At 50.0% G+C, this 18,753-nt stretch overlaps 1 protein-coding gene across 1 annotated transcript; it reads left to right on the forward strand.

Annotated features, from left to right (window-relative positions):
- Positions 1-244: 244 nt before the first annotated feature.
- On the forward strand, positions 245-4,588 carry LOC124665495 (probable disease resistance RPP8-like protein 2). Its single transcript, XM_047202903.1, has 3 exons — positions 245-765; positions 2,032-3,420; positions 3,533-4,588. Exons 1-3 carry the CDS (start codon positions 245-247, stop codon positions 4,440-4,442), a joined length of 2,820 nt encoding a protein of 939 aa, XP_047058859.1. The 3' UTR covers positions 4,443-4,588.
- The last annotated feature ends 14,165 nt before the right edge of the window (positions 4,589-18,753 follow it).

Consider the following 18,753-nt stretch of genomic DNA (forward strand, 5'->3'; position numbering starts at 1 on the left):
GCACACACACAAAAATAATAGGCTAGTGGTAGTGGCGAGAGAGTGAGATCGAGGTTTTAGGTGTTGGTTCCCACGTGTTCCCTCTCGCCGGCGCCACCAACCCGCACCAAACTACGAGCTGCTCTTACTACATCCCTAGAACCCTCCGAGGTTGCTCTGGTTTGGTTCAGGGCTTCAGGCTGCCTGAGACCATATAGCCAGCAGGCACTGCGCTGGTTGGAGTGTACTCTGACGAGGCGAGCCGATGGCGGAGACGGCGATCACGACGGTGCTGGCGAAGGTGGCGGAGCTGGTAGCCTGGGAAGCCGCAGTGCTGCTGGAGGTGGGCGACGACGTGCGCCTCCTCCGCGACAAGCTCGAGTGGCTCCACACCTTCATCCGCGACGCCGACCGCAGGCGCCGCCTCCGCGACGACGAGTTCGTCGCCGTCTGGGTGCGCCAGACCCGCGACGTCGCGTTCGAGGCCGAGGACGCGCTCGACGACTTCCTCCACCGCGCAGGGCGACACCGCCGCCGACGCAACCCGCCCCCGGCGCTCCCCACCGGGGCTCGGTGCTCCGCGTGGCGGTGGCGGTGGCAGTGGCAGTGGCCCCGCCGCCCGCGCTGCGCGGGGCTGCAGGTCGCGCTCCGCCACGACCTCTCCGCCCGCGTCCGCCAGATCAGGAAGAGGCTCGACGAGATCTCCGCCAACCGCGCCGCCTACAACATCGAGCACGCGCCGGCGCCCACCTGGGCCGCTTCCTCCGCCACCACCCTCGCCGCATGGTACGTACGCGCGCTCCCAAAACTGAAAATAAAAAGAATCACATGCAAACCGCTAGAACATTTTGCTGTGCGGCAAAACAGGGGATTAATTTGGTCTCTCGGGTTCTTGAAGTTCCAAATCTTGTGTCCCTCATTTCGTTTTGTTCTTGACGATTCCTCTTTGTTCGTTCTTAAATATCTTCATTGTTGATTGTGTTTGTCTTTTCATTTCGTTTTGTTCTGCGAGCAAAGATTCTGCTGAATTCTTAAGCTACTTTATTTTATATTACAATGATTACCCGCACAGCCACTCTGAAAATGACATCAAACTATATGATTGAAGGATTGACTATAGCTCAGTCGATTTCGATTTGCCTGCTCGACCAAATTAAGTTGTCAGCGTTATATTGTTCCGGTGGCAGCAGTCGTTCTAGCCACACCCATGGACCATGGTAAAGTCTTCGGTATTTCAGCGCTTCTATAGAAAGAATCATGTTTACAAACAGTTGACTAGCTTGTGTTTTGAAATGCCTTTCTGATGAACAGCTTAGCTTGTACTAGTAACATTTTGATGATTCTGCTATCTTTCTTTTATTGTTGTCTTGCAAGGTTCTGCTGAATTTCGAAGCTACTTAATTTTACATTTCCTGTTTTTTCCACTCTGAAAGTGGCATCAACGCATGTAATAATATTCACCAAAATAGCGCCATCGATTGGCCTGCTTGTGCTAATTGACAGCAGCACTTCTGCAGCACTAGTTCTGAGTGTTAAATTAAGCTAGCTACCAATTAACCTGCACTACTGTATTATGCACAGAAAGAAGAATCATGCAAGGCAAGCAGGAAAATCAAACTGCTTGAACAATTTGTTCACTTAGATTCTTGCAGTTCCAACCAAGAACCCCACAAAAAAAATTTGGTGTCCCATTTCATTTGTTCTTGACGATTCTTCTCCGTTTGTTTTAAAATGTCTTCCTTGATGATTCTGCTATCTGTGTGAAAAGATTCTGATGAATTATCAGGCTGGTTAATTTTATATTACAGTGGTTACCCACTCTGAAAATGTCATCAAACGCACCTATAATTAAGGAATTTACTATAGCTCACTCGACTTTGATTGGCCTGCTTGACCAAATGAAGATGTCAGCATAATTCAGTTCCGGCAACAGTAGTAGTGATAGCTAACCATGGCAAAGCTTCAGCATAGTATTCAGTGCTAAACAAGCTACAGAATATCAAGCATTACTGAATTATGTACTGATGACTGGCTTGGTGCATTTGGATGCAGGGATGATCTGGAGGAGTACACTGTCGGCTTCGACAAGTACAGCAACATGCTCAGGGAGCAGCTCCTCGACGTCGACGCTGTCTCTGGCCGCGCCGTCGTCTCCATCACGGGCGAGAGCAGCATCGGCAAGACCACGCTAGCTCACAAGGTCTACCAGAGCCCCGAGGTCCGCAACCACTTCGCCATACGCACCTGGACGGTGCTCCCTCCCAACAGCCGCCCATCCGACGTGCTCCGTGACATCCGTAGGCAGGCCGGCTCCCAGCTTCGGCGGTTCACGTCCCACGGCCAGGTTGTGGAAGATGGTGGTGGCTGCGACGCTGGCAACAAGGGCAAGGACATCAGCAACTCGCTGTTCCGGAACATGACCGGCAGGCGGTACCTCGTCGTGGTCGATGGCAGCATCGCGGTTGCTGACTGGAACAGCCTCCGGGCGTCGCTCCCCGATGAGGGCAACGGCAGCAGGGTGTTGCTGGTCACCGACGCGGCGGGGCTGGAGGTTGTGGGCTACGCCGGTGGCCCGACGTACGACCCCATCGAGCTGACGCGGCTCAACCCGGAGAACACATACGAGCTGTTCCGGCGCAGGGTGTTTGGCCGCCGCGGCGACTGCCCTGGGCGGTACAAGTCGAGGTACTACCAAGACGTGTTCCGGATCACCCGTGGCCTGCCACTGTCCGTCGTCGTCCTTGCGGGCGTGCTCCGGTCCAAGGAACTGCCGGTGGAGTGGGATCAAGTGATGATGCAGCTGCTGGCGGCAAGGGACCAGCCACAGTGCAAGAACAGCAACGGCGGGAGGCGGATAATGTCGCTGGCATTCGACGACCTGCCGCACCACCTCAAGTCATGCTTCCTCTACTTTGCGGCGATGCCAGAGAGCGTGCACGTGAACGCGGCGAGGCTGGTGAGGCTGTGGGTCGCTGAGGGGTTTGTCCGGCCGCGACGTGGGAGCACCATGGAGGAGGTCGGGCAGGGGTACCTCAAGGAGCTCATCTCCCGGTGCATGGTGCAGCTGGTAGACAAGGACGAGTTCGGCACTGTGAGGACGGTGGTGGTGCATGACCGTCTCCACGCCTTTGCCCAGGACGAGGCGCAGGAGGCGTGTTTCGTCGAGAGCCACGACAGCACCGACGTGCTCGCCCCCGCCACCGTGCGCCGCCTGGCTGTCCAGAACACCACCGACAAACATGTCCACCTCGGCAACGCACTGCCCAAGCACCGCACCATCGTCTGCGACTTCGTCAATGGCAGTACTACCAAGCCCAGCGTCTGCTTCCACTCCACCGACCTGGGCTTCCTCCATGCTTCCAAGTTCCTCCGCGTCATCGACATCCATGGCCTTGAGCTCAAGAAATTACCAAATGAGATCGGCTCAATGATCCACATAAGGTAACCTGAGAATTTTCTGAACATTTTTTTGAGAGAGAAAGAATTTTCTGAACATTGGTATAGTAAGTTTGATGCTAAATACTGAATAATTTGAGATGATTTCCTGGATCAGGTACCTTGGCCTTCAGTGCGGTCAGTTGGAGAGGCTGCCGAGCACGATAAACAAGCTGGTGAACCTGCAGTCACTGATACTCAAGGGCAGCAATGGCATGCTGGGCGTGACCGCCGCGTTCTGGATGATCCCAACGCTGCGGCACGTCGTGGCACCGTTCGCGCTGCCCAAGTGCTTGGGTGACCTGTACAGCCTCCAGACGCTCCATGGCGTGCAGCCGCACTGCTGGGACACACGTATCGGTGCCGGCAACCCGCTGGGGAGGGCCACTAACCTCCGGTCGCTGGAGCTCAGCGGGCTCACCGCCGCGCACGTCGGCACGCTGACTTCTGCACTGGAGAGCCTCGACCTGCTGGTACACCTGGTGCTGCAGGGCGAATCACTGCCACGGGCCGTGTTCACCGTCCCGAGCCTGCGGCGGCTGCAGAGCTTAAGGCTGGTGGGGTCCATGGACGAAGATGAGGACGAGGAGGAGGCCGATGACGTTGCCGTCCGGTACATCCGGCCGAACCTGACGAGGCTGTCGATGTGGTACACGATGGTGGGGCAGAGCTTCGTGGACATGCTGGGCGAGCTGCCGAGCCTGGCAGAGCTGAAGCTGATGTGGGGCGCCTACGACGGCGAGCAGCTGGTGTTCCAGGACGGCGGGTTCTCGGGACTGCATACGCTGGGGCTGGCGCTGCCGGAGCTGGAGGAATGGACGGTGAGATCAGGGTCCATGGCGGCGCTGGTGACGCTGACGCTGTTCCGGTGCGCCAACGTGCAGATGCTCCCAGAGGCTCTGGCCGGGATGAAGGAGCTGGAGGAGGTTGTGCTGTTCAAAATGCCGAAGATGGTGGGGAGGATCGAGGAGGGAGGCGAGGATCACCACAAGATCAAGCATGTCCCTGTCGTTCAGACCATCCGGTAGAGAGTGCCATCCAAAGTTCCAAACCATGCTATCACAATACTTACAGGAACAACAGAGCATTGCTACTTTCTTATATGCACTTGTATTATCATGTATGCATCTGAATGTGCAAATGTATTACCTTGAACATTTTGGATTTAACAGAACATAGCGTACCGTTTGTGTTAGCTGCCTGCCTGCTAAAAAATGATCAGGGTCTGTTTGGTTGACGCCCAGGCTAGCCACGCCAAATCCAGGGCGTGCCAATATTTTGGTCAAGGATTTGCTCGCCCCTGTTTCGCCCGCGTGTGGCGTGAAATCTGAACTGGGTTGCCAATATTTTGGTGTGGCTCAGCTAGATGGGCTTCAATCCAAAGGCTGGCCTATACTTCCAGTCAACGCCAAGATTTTGGTAAGGTAGGTGCTGGCCACAATCCAAACAGGCCCTCAGTGAGTGTAAGCTGAACGATGTTGTTTCAGGTTCATTTTGCACATTTTCTGTGCTTAGGTTTGGCACCAAATCGTCCAGGATGACATGTATTTCCTGATTATCAGATTGATCCTATCAACTTTGAACTGATGAACAATCTCATTTTGGTGCACCCAACTTGTTTTTTTAGATGGGCCAATTGTACTCCATTATGGCACATTATGGCACGACATAATCGTCCGGAGCCAAAAAGTTTACATCAGGTGATAGTATATCATCAAGCCATACATAAACATTCTACATTTCACACTCAACGCCTAATGCCGCCAAAGCGTGAGCTGGCACAAACTAAAAACTATAGAAATTGAAAGTGATCCGTGGTCTTCAAAGCTGGCTTGAGTACAGGGCAACGCAGCGAGCGCCAAATAGAAGGACACGATCACCACCATGCATCACCATTGACCCTCGTTAATTTCTGTGTGGAAAATGAGCTCTCCGCCGGCAAGGGCGACCATGGCGAAGCCCGTGAGAACATGGGGTGCCCATGGAAGCAGCAGCCTCCCGGAGGAGATCTTGGTGTGGGAGATCCTGGTCCGCCTGCCCCACAAAGACCTCGTCCGCTGCCGCGCCGTGAGCCACGCGTGGCGCCGTGCCGCCTCCGCGCGCGATCTCCTCCTGGAGCACCACCGCCGCCAGCCATCCCTCCCCCTCATCAACCGCAGAGTAAAACCCGGCGCCGGGGAACCCCGCTGCTGGCTCAACATCGCCGCCTTGGACCATGAGCAGCTCCAGCCCGTGGCTCGGCTGGACAGCCTCCACGTCTGCGTGAAGGCGTCCTGCGACGGGCTGCTGCTCCTGGCGGAAGGAGTCCGCGGCACGCCTACCGGCATGAGCGCCTCCATCTGCAACCCGGCGACGCGCCAGATGGGCCGTCTCCCGCAGCTGAAGGGGTACGTCGCCATGGGGCTGTACCGGCACCGCCCTACGGGCGAGTACCGGCTGCTGCTGCGCTGGTGGTTCAGCAGGAGCTCGATGTACGTCTTGGCGCTGGACCGCCACGAGCTGCCGCTGAGGCGCATCCAGTGCCCGCCGGACGCGTCGCACTACCGGTTATCCTCCTCCTCCTCCTCCACGCCTGTCCTGCTCCGCGGCAACCTGCACTGGACATTGGACACTCTGGCTGTGCCGCGTCGGACAGAAATACAAGTGTTCGACACAACAGCAGAGTCATTCCGTCGAATGAGTTCTCCTGATGTTCCTATACACGGGGCTGATCTGTTTGAGATGGACGGCGTTCTTGGCATGTACAGTTGGGATGATGGCATGAGAAGTGTTCGTATCTGGGCGATGCAGGACTACGAGAGCCAAGTCTGGTCCCTCAAGTGCAGCGTCGACTTGCCGATGATGCCGGAGATGCCACTGACCCAGGAGCGTCGTCGGAGCCTGATGGTTGTGTGCGAAGAGGGGGTTGTGCGTGTGCTCGTCGCTTGTGGAGGATTGCTGCTCTGTGTTGACACTGAGGGCAAGTTGCTGGCAAGTTCCCGTGATGATGATCATAGCCTCTCAATTTCTAAGCAGTTCCTGAAGACAAGCCTGGTTTCACATGACTTCTTCTCAACGTTTCAGGGTGACATGAATGCTTGGCCTTTCATCTAATGAAAGCAGAGTGGTCGATGTGTATGTAAATTCTCACACACCTTGATGATGCTGTTAGTCAACCGCGCAGGCGCTTCTGCGTTATTTTGCTTTGTAAAGAACGATCTCTATGTTCTGCGGTCATGTTTGGGCCGCAAGTTCTCCTTATGGTGTATGCGTCATGTGCCAAGAGTTTATGATCAGCATATTATGGATGCTAGTATTTGGTGCCATGACATAATAATTCCCTGCTTGTTCTCTACTAATGTACATGGATACTGAAATTCTAGTCTGCTACTCTGCTTGTCAATGATTCTGAATTGTTGTGTGCTCAATGTTTTTGCTGCCACTATGTTCTCATTTACAAACTTTACGGTTTCTAGAATTAGCCATTATATTTTCAGACTGTACAGTTAATGCCATCTCTTTTTTGTTTTTGCATCATAGCCAAGTATTCAGTGAATGTCCGCCCTTGTTCTATTTCTTCTACTATGAATCAGGTCAATATAATTCAGTTGGTACAGGAAATAATATCAGGATTGCATACTAGGAGATAGGGTTATGTTGTTTATCTTCTTCAAGTAGTTATAACTTGCATTATCTCAGCTTGGTGACTATGGTAAGAAATTGAAAGGACGGAAAATTTATGTTGAAAACAATTTTGTAGAAGCCTTTGGCTTGTTAAATAGTGATTTAACTCTTTTTTTAGATAAAAGACATGGACTGCCCGACTTTAAATTAATAAATCCCCCAGGTTCAACAAAGACATAGATTAAGCATTACATGTTGCGGCATACAGCTTCGCCAAACAAACGAACGAACTAGGAAGAGTAGGGAACAACATCAGGGAGCGCTGATGCAACTCAGGAGGCTTGGTCATTCCTTCTTGGGGCCGCTGCGTCGTGAAGAAGATTGAGCAAGTCATCTCTGATAATACGGGGTTATCGGATCCAACCGACATTGAAGACATCGACCGAGGGGTTGATGGTGGAGACGAATTCGTCGAGTCTGTCAGGCCAGCCGAAAGATTGATTGATGATGACATGATCGATCATGCGGCCGGTGGGGGCGATTTCCTTGCTGGTCTGGGGACGAACGGTTCCAGCAAACGAAGGACTTCTTCCGCATTGACGTTGCAGTGGACGCTCCCGAACGTCATATCCATGCTTCCTTGTAAACCCGAGAAAGTCGAGCGAGAAGAGTCGCTGTGCAGGGTGAACTCATAGGAGCCGAATCGGATCAGACTCCCCAAGCTTGGTGATGCTAACGGCGCCGACGAAGCTGCCGATGACATGGCTGGATCTGCCGATGATGGATCTTGTGCCAACAGGCTTCCCACAGACGGCGCCAGTTGTCGAGGGTACTCCTCGGCAATGCCCTCAGTTTGGGGCTTAGGGTAGATGGAATCATGTAGGCTGACACGAGACATCGGTTATCAGACAAGCGGGGAAAGCGATTTACCCAGGTTCGGGGCCCTCGATGAGGTAAAACCCTTACGTCCTGCCGGTCTGATCTTGATTATGAAAATATTGGGTTACAATGGGGTGCCAAAGGTTTCGGCTGTGATCTCGTCGAGAGGCTAAGTTCTACAGGGACCTAGCTCTGGACTTACGGTGGCTAAGATTGCGTGTGTCCCTCATCAGCCCTCTCCTGGTCATTATATAGGGAGCCAGGTCTCGAGAGATCTGTCCGGGTACGACTAGGTTACAAAGGATCCTAGTCCTAGACTTTCCTTGTATTCTTCGTTTCTTCATCTTGTTCTCCAAGGAATCTTCTTCGGCACCGACGTAGTAGTCCACCTTGCCATCGAGTGTCTTCATGGGCCTCCAGTTGAGCCGTTCGGGATAGGGCAATAACGGTTACCCGAAGGGTAATTCCCACGTCACCGGCAACTGCTCGAAGGAAAACGACGGCTTCTCCGAGCATCCTTGGTGCCAAGTTCCCAGTCTCGGAACTCTTTGACCCTTGGCCAGACCGGGGCGGACGCCCAGGCACCGCGGCCACCGGTGTGTAGTCCTTGACCACATCGAGGTGAATGAGGACCAGATATTCTGGCCCCTCTAGCCCCTCGCTGCCCGACGTGCCCTCTGGCGTGGTGAAGTGCTCCCTTTGGGTATCTGGCCGCTGCAACTTGGTGAAGTCACAGTCGCGCGGAATTCTGCTCGGGTTCCAGGCCCAAACCCAGGCGTGCAACGCAATGACGTTCTCCTTCGTGAGCGACTGTTCCTCAACCCTGTCGAGCTTGCAACCATCCCCGAGAACTCTCTTGACAACTTTCCACTCGCAAGCCTCAAGCGGTAGGTTGTCGATGGCGACGCGTCAGTAGAAACGCCAGATGTGGTGGCTTCGCGGTGCCGCCGGGATCCAGGGGCGGAGCTTCAAGGTGTAGCCGCGGACCGGCAGGTGACGAAGCTCGAGGGCGGAGTCGCGCATGTGCGGCTCAAAGAAAGTGATGACGAAGTCATCTAGGAAAGCCGGCGCGACCTTGATCACTGAGGTAGGAAGCCGAAGCAGTTGCTCCAGGGACCTGGACCCCTGCGTTGCCGAGACAGGTGCCCTGCCCCCCACCGCTCTCGCGAGAAGTGCAGTCGAGCGAAGACGGTGGGACTCCCTCTCCATGGAAGGGGTACTGGTGACGATGCAGCACGCCGTGTCCGGCCGCAAGTGAGCAGCGCCCGACATGTCCTCCATAGCAGCAGCGTCAGGCGGGGGGAGGAAGCCGCCGGCAGGGAAGGCCACTCGGACAAAGAGCTCGAAGACGGCGGTTGCACGACAGGCTGAAGGTGCCCGAGCTCTTCCTCAGACCCGGTTTTGGAGTGTTTTTTTCTGGTTTGATGGAAACACCCGAAAACACCTCAAAACGCTCCTGGGCTGTTCCGTAGGCCGGTTTTGGCCCGTTTAGGCCCGCCGAAACCCTCCGAAACCTATTTTTTTTTGATAAAGGATGCTTTATTACTTTTGGGAAAGCAATTACATCCAGCCTCTGCATAACCAGGATGCACACAGCCGTTTATGAGTCTCATGTCCAAAAAAGATGTCAAAATAAAATATATCTAGACGAAATACATATCGGAACGATGAATTGTATAACGCCTAAGGTGTGGGTGGGGCTTCAATCCGTAGACTATGCTGCCACCCATGTAGGGAAAAAGTATCCCTCGCCGTAGCCTCCAACCGTGTACAGACCTCCGTAAATAGGTCTCGGTTCTCCATGCGCTGAAGAGGTAACCATGAACGAAGAATCCCTGTACATCTGTAGATGACCTGCAACAAAGAAAAAATTTTGTCATTAAAAATCTTGTCATTTCTACTCAGCCAAAGCGCCCAGATAACTGCTAGCGCCCCCACCCTAAGAAGCAACTTGAACCTTGAATCAATTCCATGAAGCCAATTACCAAAGACATTGGCTACACTAGTGGAAGGATACAAGGTAGACGCTTACTTGGATGACGGACCAAATAGATCTCGCAACCGGCACCGGAAGAAGAGGTGTTTAATAGTTTCATCATGATGACAAAAAACACATCGGGTACTTCCGTGCCGGCTCCGCTTAACAAGATTATCTTTGGTGAGGATGACCCCTCGACGAAGATACCATCCAAATATTTTTATTTTTAATGGTATCTTCATCTTCCAAATTTTCTTATTATTATCAACCGGTAAATCAGAATGAAGTATGGCGCTATATAAAGATTTTACTGAGAAAGAGCCATCTACATGTAAATTCCACCTAAATTCATCTGGTTCAGGCGACAGGTTAACATCGCCCAACCTATGAATTAAAGCATTCCATGCCAGTAGCCTTTGTCCTAGCAAAACTCGTCGGAACGTCACATTCGGTGGAGAGGTAGCCATTACTGTGGCAATGGTATCTCCTTTGCGACGAACGATACTATACAACGCAGGATACTGTTCACTTAGAGGTGCATTGTCTAACCAAGCATCCTCCCAAAACCGTATCTGAGCCCCATTCTTAATTGAGAAAGTGCCATGACGAAAAAAGACATTTTTTGTCGCCATTAGACCAGCCCAGAAGTGTGAATCTCCAGGTTTCCAAACCACCTGAGGTAACGTCTTGGAGCCAATATACTTTCTCCGAAGAATAGTTTACCAAATCCCATCCTCGGTAAGGAGCTTGAAAAGCCATTTACCCAGCAGAGCTGAGTTCTTGACCTCCAGGTCATGAACTCCAAGCCCACCTTGATCTTTGGGACTACAAAATATACTCGATTTAACCAGTCGATATTTCTTTTTCTCGCTATCACCTTGCCAAAAGAATCTGGATCGATAATAATCGAGTTTATGCAGAATACCTTTTGGTAAAAGGAAGAATGATAACATATACAGTACCATATTAGTCGAGCACCGAATTAATGAGTACCAATCTTCCTCCCGGGGATAGCAATTTGCCTTTCCAACTACTAAGGCGTTTCGTAATCTTTCTTCTACTATTTTCCATTCAGCAATCGTGAGTCTCCGGTAGTGTATCGGAATACCCAAATAGCGAATAGGAAATTGGCCTTGCCCACAACCGAACAACTCTGTATAGAGAGCTGTATCATCTTGGGCATCACCAAAACAGAACAATTCACTTTTATGGAAATTAATTTTCAATCCCGACAATTGCTCAAAAGCCACCAAGATTAATTTCAGGTTTTGAGCTTTTTCGAGATCATGATCCATAAATAGAATCGTATCGTCGGCATATTGAAGAATAGATAAACCACCATCAACCAGATGTGGGATCACCCCTTCAATTTGACCATCAGACTTGGCCCGCTCTATGAGTATAGCCAGCATATCCGCCACAATGTTAAATAACATCGGTGATAACGGATCCCCTTGGCGTAACCCTTTTCGTGTTTGGAAATAATGGCCGGTGTCATCATTAACCCGAATTGCCACACTACCTCCATACACAAAATCATTTATTAAAGCGCGCCATTCAGGAGAAAAACCTTTCATCCCGAGTGCCTGTTGTAGGAAAGACCACTTGACCTTGTCATAAGCCTTTTCAAAATCTAATTTCAAAATAACCCCATTTAATTTCTTAGTATGCATCTCATGTATCGTCTCATGTAAAACCGCCACTCCATCAAGAATATTTCTTCCTTGCATGAAAGCAGTTTGTGATGGCTGAACGACATGATCCGCAACCGTATTAAGTCTAATGGTGGCCACTTTCGTGAAAATCTTGAAACTGACGTTTAAGAGGCAAATAGGTCTATATTGTTGAATCCTTTCGGCCTCATTAACTTTCGGTAACAAGATTACTTCACCAAATTTAGACGAAATAATTCTAGTTGTCCCATATGCAGAGCACTGAACAAATCTAGAAGATCCACTTTAATAGTGTCCCAGAAAGTTTGATAAAACTCCGCTGGAAAACCATCGGGACCCGGTGCTTTGTTGCATTCCATTTGGAAAATAGCCTTCTGCACTTCTTCCTCGGAATAAGGCGCAGTGAGTAAGCCATTTTCTTCTACAGAAACTTGGGGTATATCAGCTGTTAAGTCCTCATTTAGAGAAAGTGAACTTTCATCCGGAGGACCAAACAAGCCTTTATAATAATTTGTAATGTACGATTTGAGTTGCTCATGGCCTTCAATCAACCCATCATCTTGAATAAGAGAGTGAATACGTTTTTTTCGATGTCTCCCATTGGCTATGCCATGGAAATATCTCGTATTAGAGTCTCCTTCCAATATGAATTTGGCTTTGGAACGTTGATACCATTTGAGTTCCTCTTCGCGAAGGAGACTCGCTATTTGCGCATTGGACTGATTCTTAAGTTCAATCTCATGCGGAGACAGCGGTCTCACCTCAGCCAGCGCCTCTAGCTCATCAATCAAAGTTGATAAGTGAGTCTTCTCTTTCTTAAGAATACCCGTCATATGGGCCGCCCAACCAGAGAGATGTCTGCGCATTGCACGCATTTTATTATTCCATCTCACGATAGGAGTGCTACCACCAACCGGTCTTTCCCAAACCGTCTTAACCATTTCATGGAATCCTTCTCTATGTAACCAGCCAAGTTCAAATTTGAATGGCCTCTTACAAACAGATCGCGGATTACCAGTAGTTAGGAGGATAGGAGCATGGTCAGACAATTTTTCAATACGTTCTAGTGCGCGAACAGACACCATAGGGTATTTATCTTCCCATTCGGTATCCATCAACACGCGATCTAGCTTTTCGTATGTGGGTTCAGGCAAACTGTTGGCCCAAGTAAACTGTCGACCGGACATAAACACCTCTCTCAAGTCAAGGCTATCAATGACAGCATTAAACAAGAAAGGCCAATGTCCATCAAAAAGACCTTTACTTTTTTCATGAGGAAATCTTAGAAGATTGAAATCACCTCCGATCAAAATAGGATAGGGATTATCTTTAGTAAGATTTACCAACTCACGTAAAAAGTCAGCCTTAAAAGCATCTTGGGCAGCACCATACACAGCAACCAGACTCCACATGAATCCGTCAGCCTTATTCTGAATGTCGAGTTTTATATGATACTCACCATCAGAACTAGCTAGAACAGTCATGGTGTCTATGCGGACGCCAAGTAAAATGCCACCCGACCTACCACGAGGCGGGCGAGAAAACCACTGAAAGTTAATCCCGCCAGATAAACGGTCGAGGAAACTCTGTGAGAAATCCCGCCTACCCGTCTCAGATATTGCAATAAAATCTAAATCATAATCTCTACAACCATCGGCAATGTGAGAATGCTTAGCCAAGTCTCCAAGACCTCTGCTATTTCGAAACATGCCATTCATTGAGAAACTATTTTAGATTTGGATCCCTTGCAATATCGACGAGACTTCTTTCCAGCTGAAGACCGAGAACCTCGTACCGAAGCTTTTAGATCATAGACTGAACTAAGCTCCGAGTGTTCTAAGTCAACTTCTGAAATATTGCCAATGATAGCCGAGAGAAGCTGACCATCTAGGATGTCGTCCTCTTCATCATCTACTATCACGGACGTTTCAGGCCCCGTGGAGACGTTTGGAACAACCGTTAAACGGTCAAGTTCCGTCTGTCTCAACACATTAACCGAAACCGAGATCTCATCGGAAGTATTGCCCAATGAGACCCCAAGAGTACTCAAATTTGAAGAAATACGCGAATTAGAAAAAGAAGTGAAAGACTTGGACGTATGTTTAGTACCTGCCGTGTCGAGGTTAATCTCCGCCTTACGGCGCATGGCTCTCTGCATGACGTCCTCATCCGTGACCCCGGTCCCATCCGCCGCGAGCGCATACCTCCCACTCCTCCGCACCGTCGGCTGAACAACAGGTGGGATACTAGTGGGACGAGGCTGCTGCAAAGTGGGGGCCGGCGATGGCGAACTCGAGGGCGAGGAAGACGGTGCCGAGGCGAGCGCCGAGTCAATCGATGCAGGGGTAGAAGGCGGTGTAGCCCCCTGCATCGATCCTGACCGTGGTGGAGATGCCCCTGCAGACGTGGACGAAGCCAACTACGTGCGAGGGGGCCCCACCTCGAACATCGTCTCCAGGAGCATCGAAGCCGACTGCTGTGGTGGCGCGGACGTCGAGGCCGGCTGGTGCTGCTCCTCCCGCGGTGAGGCCGGCTGCATCACGGGCGATGGCGGCGTGCCCGGTTGCTGCTGCGCCGCGAACGGCGTCTGCAGCTGCTGCTCATGCACAGTCGGCGAGGCCGGCTGTAGCACAGGCGTGGCCAGGGGCCTCCTCGCCGGCACCATCGTCGTATGCTGCGGCTGCCCCGTCTCACGTGCCAGACCCGGCTGCTGCTGCTGCAAGACCGCCGAGGCCGCGGCATACTGCTGCTGCAGCTTGAAAGAACATTTCCCGCCCTTTTGGGTTTTGTGTGTTTGACGTCAACACTATGTATATTTTTATGTGTGTTTTTGTAGACAGGTACAAGCCATCAAAAATTGATGGATCGGTGTATTAGTTTTGCTGTTCTGAAGTTTCTGCAGGTTTTCTGGATCTGGCGGAAGTTCCGGCCAAGTCTGGCGGAAGTTCCGGCCTGTCATTTTTCAGCAGTGGCTTCTCAGCGCAGTCTGGACTCAGTTTTCTCCTTAGGGGCGGAAGTTCCGGTAGGTTTGGCCGGAAGTTCCGGCCAGCGGAACTTCCGCCCAACTTCCGGGCAAGTTCCGGAATTGCGCGTTTGTGGCTCAGTATGTTCCCGTAAGGTTTTTGCCAATTTCCGGAACTTGGCCGGAACTTGGCCGGAACTTCCGGCCACCGGAAGTTCCGCCCAAGTTCCGCCCCTTCATGTGCTTTGCAGGTCTTTTTACAGGGGCGGAAGTTCCGGTCCGAGTGGCCGGTACTTCCGGTGGGAGCCGGAACTTCCGGCCGTCCCGGCCGGAACTTCCGGTGTTAGTGGATTTCGTCCCCAACGGTCGGATCTGAAAGCTCCTCCCATATAAATAGCTTTCTCCTTCAAAGGGATAGGTTGCTCAATCATTACACAAGAAATCTGCCAAGCCACCTTCATTAGAGCCACCTCAAGAAAGTCAAGATTTGCAAGATCTCCTTTCTCCCCCAACCAAAGCTCTTGATCTTTGGGGATTCGAAGGAGAAGACACCGATCTACATCCTCACCGAAGCGTTCTTCATTTCCCCCTCTCTTGTTTGAGGGATCTCATGCTAGTGTTCCTATTTGGTTCCCTAGTTGATTTGTTGTTGATGTATTGTTGTTGATTGTTGTATTGTTACAGATTTGGGAGCCTCCAATTTGGTTGTGGATGTGTGCCCCAAGAACTTTGTAAAGGCCCGGTTTCCGCCTCGAGGAAATCCCTTAGTGGAAGTGGGCTAGGCCTTCGTGGCGTTGCTCACAGGAGATCCGAGTGAAGCCTTCGTGGCCGTTGGTTTGGCTTGCGTAGCAACCACACTCCTCCAAACGTAGACGTACCTTCTTGCAAAGGAAGGGAACTACGGGAATCATCTCCGTGTCATCGCGTGCTACACTCTCGGTTACCTCTATCCCACTCTATCTACTATTGCGTAGCTATACCTTGCTTAGTTGATATCCTTGTCATATAGGTAAATTCACATAGTTGCATATCTAGAGAATTTACCTTTTGTGTCAAGCCTAAATTGAAAAAGAACTAAAAATTGGTTAGCACCTATTCACCCCCCCCCTCTAGGTGCGGCATACGATCCTTTCAATTGGTATCAGAGCCTCGACTCTTATTTCGGGCTTAACCGCCTAAGAGTATGCCGAACGAGGAGCCCGCGGAAGGGGCCGCCACGACGGTCTCCATGGAAGACTTCAATTCGTTGAAGTCCTCCATGGAAGCCCAAATGGAAAGCATGAAAAAGATGATAGCCGAGCTTTTAGCTCCGGTCCTTCCCAAGGCTCCTAGTCTAGAGGTAAAAGACACGGGTGCGTTAAATGAGGGAGAGGCTTCGGACTTACCCTCATCTACCAAACCCGTAGAAGGTGACAACTTAAACACTATCAAAGCTACAAGTGCATCTCCCAAGGGAACTAGTGAAAGTGGGAGCTACAATCGAGTACCTCCACCTTTCCAATCACCCGATATACCGGTTCCCATGCCTCATTTGAACATTCGGGGTGACCCACCTAAGTTTTCCGTTGATAATTTCGATACTTGGAAATTTGAGTTCCGCTCTCATGTTTGTAGTGCCTCCAATGAACTATGGAGAATCATCTTGGAGGGCTTCAAGCCATACAACCCCGACAAGTTGACTAGAAGAGAAGCAATTGATAGTCAACTCAACAGCACCGCCCTACACATGATTCAAACTAGTGTGGGGACACCGGAGTTGCATCGAGTCCGGAACTACACCACCGCCAAGGAAGCTTGGGATGGCTTGATCGCTAGTTGTATTGGAAGTGAAAGCACAAGAAGGAACAAGTATAATGCTCTTAAGAATAAAGCCGAAGGGTTCATGAGGCTACCGGATGAAGATCATGAACTCATGTATGGAAGACTTGTCACGGTTGCCGATGCCTTCCGGCTTATTGGTGCCACCCACATCAATGACTCTTGGATCAAGGAGAAGTACATTGAATGCATGATGCCATTTGTTCCCATTGATGTCAAGACTCTTGTGGGAAGGGAATGCTATTCCTCTCTTACTTCTCAACAAGTCGTGCACGAGATGCAAGCTCTCAAGGTGCTTGAAGAAACCTCTCATGATTCTCGCAATCGTGCTCTTGGAATGGCAAAAGGTTCCAATCTTGCCTTGGTGGTCAACTCCGGTGAAGAAGTGATTCCTCAAGAATCTTATAGGGCATCTTGGAGTATGTCCTATCCGGAAGATTTGCAATGCCACTACCATGATCACATGGCCTTCCATGCAAAATCCTTTGGGTTGATCCCTCCAAGGCCAAGGAAGACAACATCAAGAGGAACAACAAAAGTGGTTTCACTAGCTTTGGTCCAAAGACAAGATCTTGCTACAATTGTGATGACAAGCGCCACTTCATTGCCGAATGCCCCTATGAAAATAGAGAGCTTCATAATGGAAGGCTCATTCCCAAGGACAAGAGCAAGGATACCAAGGGCAAGTATTCAAAAGCCCCCAACAAGAAGTTCTACAACAACAAGACCAAGAAGGGCAAGAGGCCCTCAAGAGTTGTGCTAGTAACAAGGGAAGAATATTCTTCCGATGAAGTTGAAAGTTCTACTGGTGATGAAGATGAAGAAAGCTCAAAGGAATTGGCCGCCATTGTCACCACCAACATACCCTCTTCATCTCTCTTTGAATCTCCCAATGAGAACCCTCCTATCAAGAATGCACATTGCTTCATGGCAAGGTCCTCCTTGGACACATCTATCGTGCTATCAACTCAAGAAGAGTATACCTCCGGAGATGATGATGATGATGATGAAGAAGATGCCTCCACCAATGGATTGGTTGCTCTTGCCTCCCTCTCCACTAACTCTTCATCACCAAGTGAATCCCCCAATGAGGTCATCCCTATGGAGGAAGAAAGTTGCCTCATGGCTAAATCCTCCGAGGTATCATCTCCTAACCCCTCTATCCCTAACATATCTAGTGAACTAGGGGTTGATGATGCTAGTCTAAAAGTGAAACAAGAAATGCTAGATTTTGATGATTTCATTCTCAACCTACAAGGTAACACTAAAAAGCATGTTTCAAACCTCATGATTCGTTTAGCTCAACAAAGTGCTATGCTTGAGAAAAAGGGTCAAATAGAGAGAGAAGACTCTCTCGAAATCCATGCTCTTAAAAATGCTCTTGAGGAATGTCAAGAAACCATATCTTCTCTTGAAGAGAGGTTAGAAAATATTGAAGAGCCTCAAGATAAAATTAACAAGCTCACTAAAGCTAGAGATCTTGCTAGGGCTAAGAATAAAGTGTTTACAAAGGAAAAGGCCCAATTTGGGGTTGATCATGAGAAACTTGTGAAGGATCTAGATGAACTAGACAAAGCTCACAAAGCTTTGAAGAGTGAATACACTCTCCTATCCAAGTCGTTTGAGCAACTTCAAATTAGGCTTGCTTCATATGATGTGCCTAGTTCCTCTACTCCTCTATGTGATCATGCAAACATTGTTGAGGAAAATGCTAGGTTGAAGGATGAACTTGCTAAGGCCTCCTCTCCCCAAAGTAAACTTTCTTTGGATGATCTTTTGAGTAAGCAAAGATCAAACAATGGGAAGGAGGGTCTTGGTTTTAATGCCAAGGCAAAGAAGGCAAACAAGCAAAAGGCCAAGCCCGCACAAGAAAAGAAGAAAGTCGTCACTAATGGTGAAGCCTCCAAGGGCAAAACCATGAATGATGATGATGCGGGAATTGCTAACCCTCACTATGTTTTATTTAAAGATTATTATGGTGATGTTTATGCTAAATATGTTGGCCCATATGATGGTTATGTTGCTTGGTCTATTTGGGTCCCAAAGACCCTTGTTGCTAACAAAAGAGGACCCATTGCAAAATGGGTACCTAAATCCAAGAATTGATCTCATGTAGGACTATGCCGCCGGAGGTTCAAAATGGGTACTTGATAGTGGATGTACAAGTCATATGACCGGCGGCAAGAACCTCGTCAAGGAGTTGAGGCCTAACATTAATGATATCACCGTCTCCTTTGGCGATAATTCTACATCCGAGGTATTGGGTTTTGGCAAGGTTGTGGTTGCACACAACATTACTCTTGTGGATGTCATGCTTGTCAAAACCCTTGGTTACAATTTGCTTTCCGTTTCCGCCCTTGGCAAGATGGGTTTCGCCGTCTTTATTGATAATGATATTGTGGTCCTCTTGTGGAGCAAGACTCTAA

Source organism: Lolium rigidum, chromosome 6, assembly GCF_022539505.1.
Source record: "Lolium rigidum isolate FL_2022 chromosome 6, APGP_CSIRO_Lrig_0.1, whole genome shotgun sequence".
NCBI classification, from domain to species: Eukaryota; Viridiplantae; Streptophyta; class Magnoliopsida; order Poales; family Poaceae; genus Lolium; species Lolium rigidum.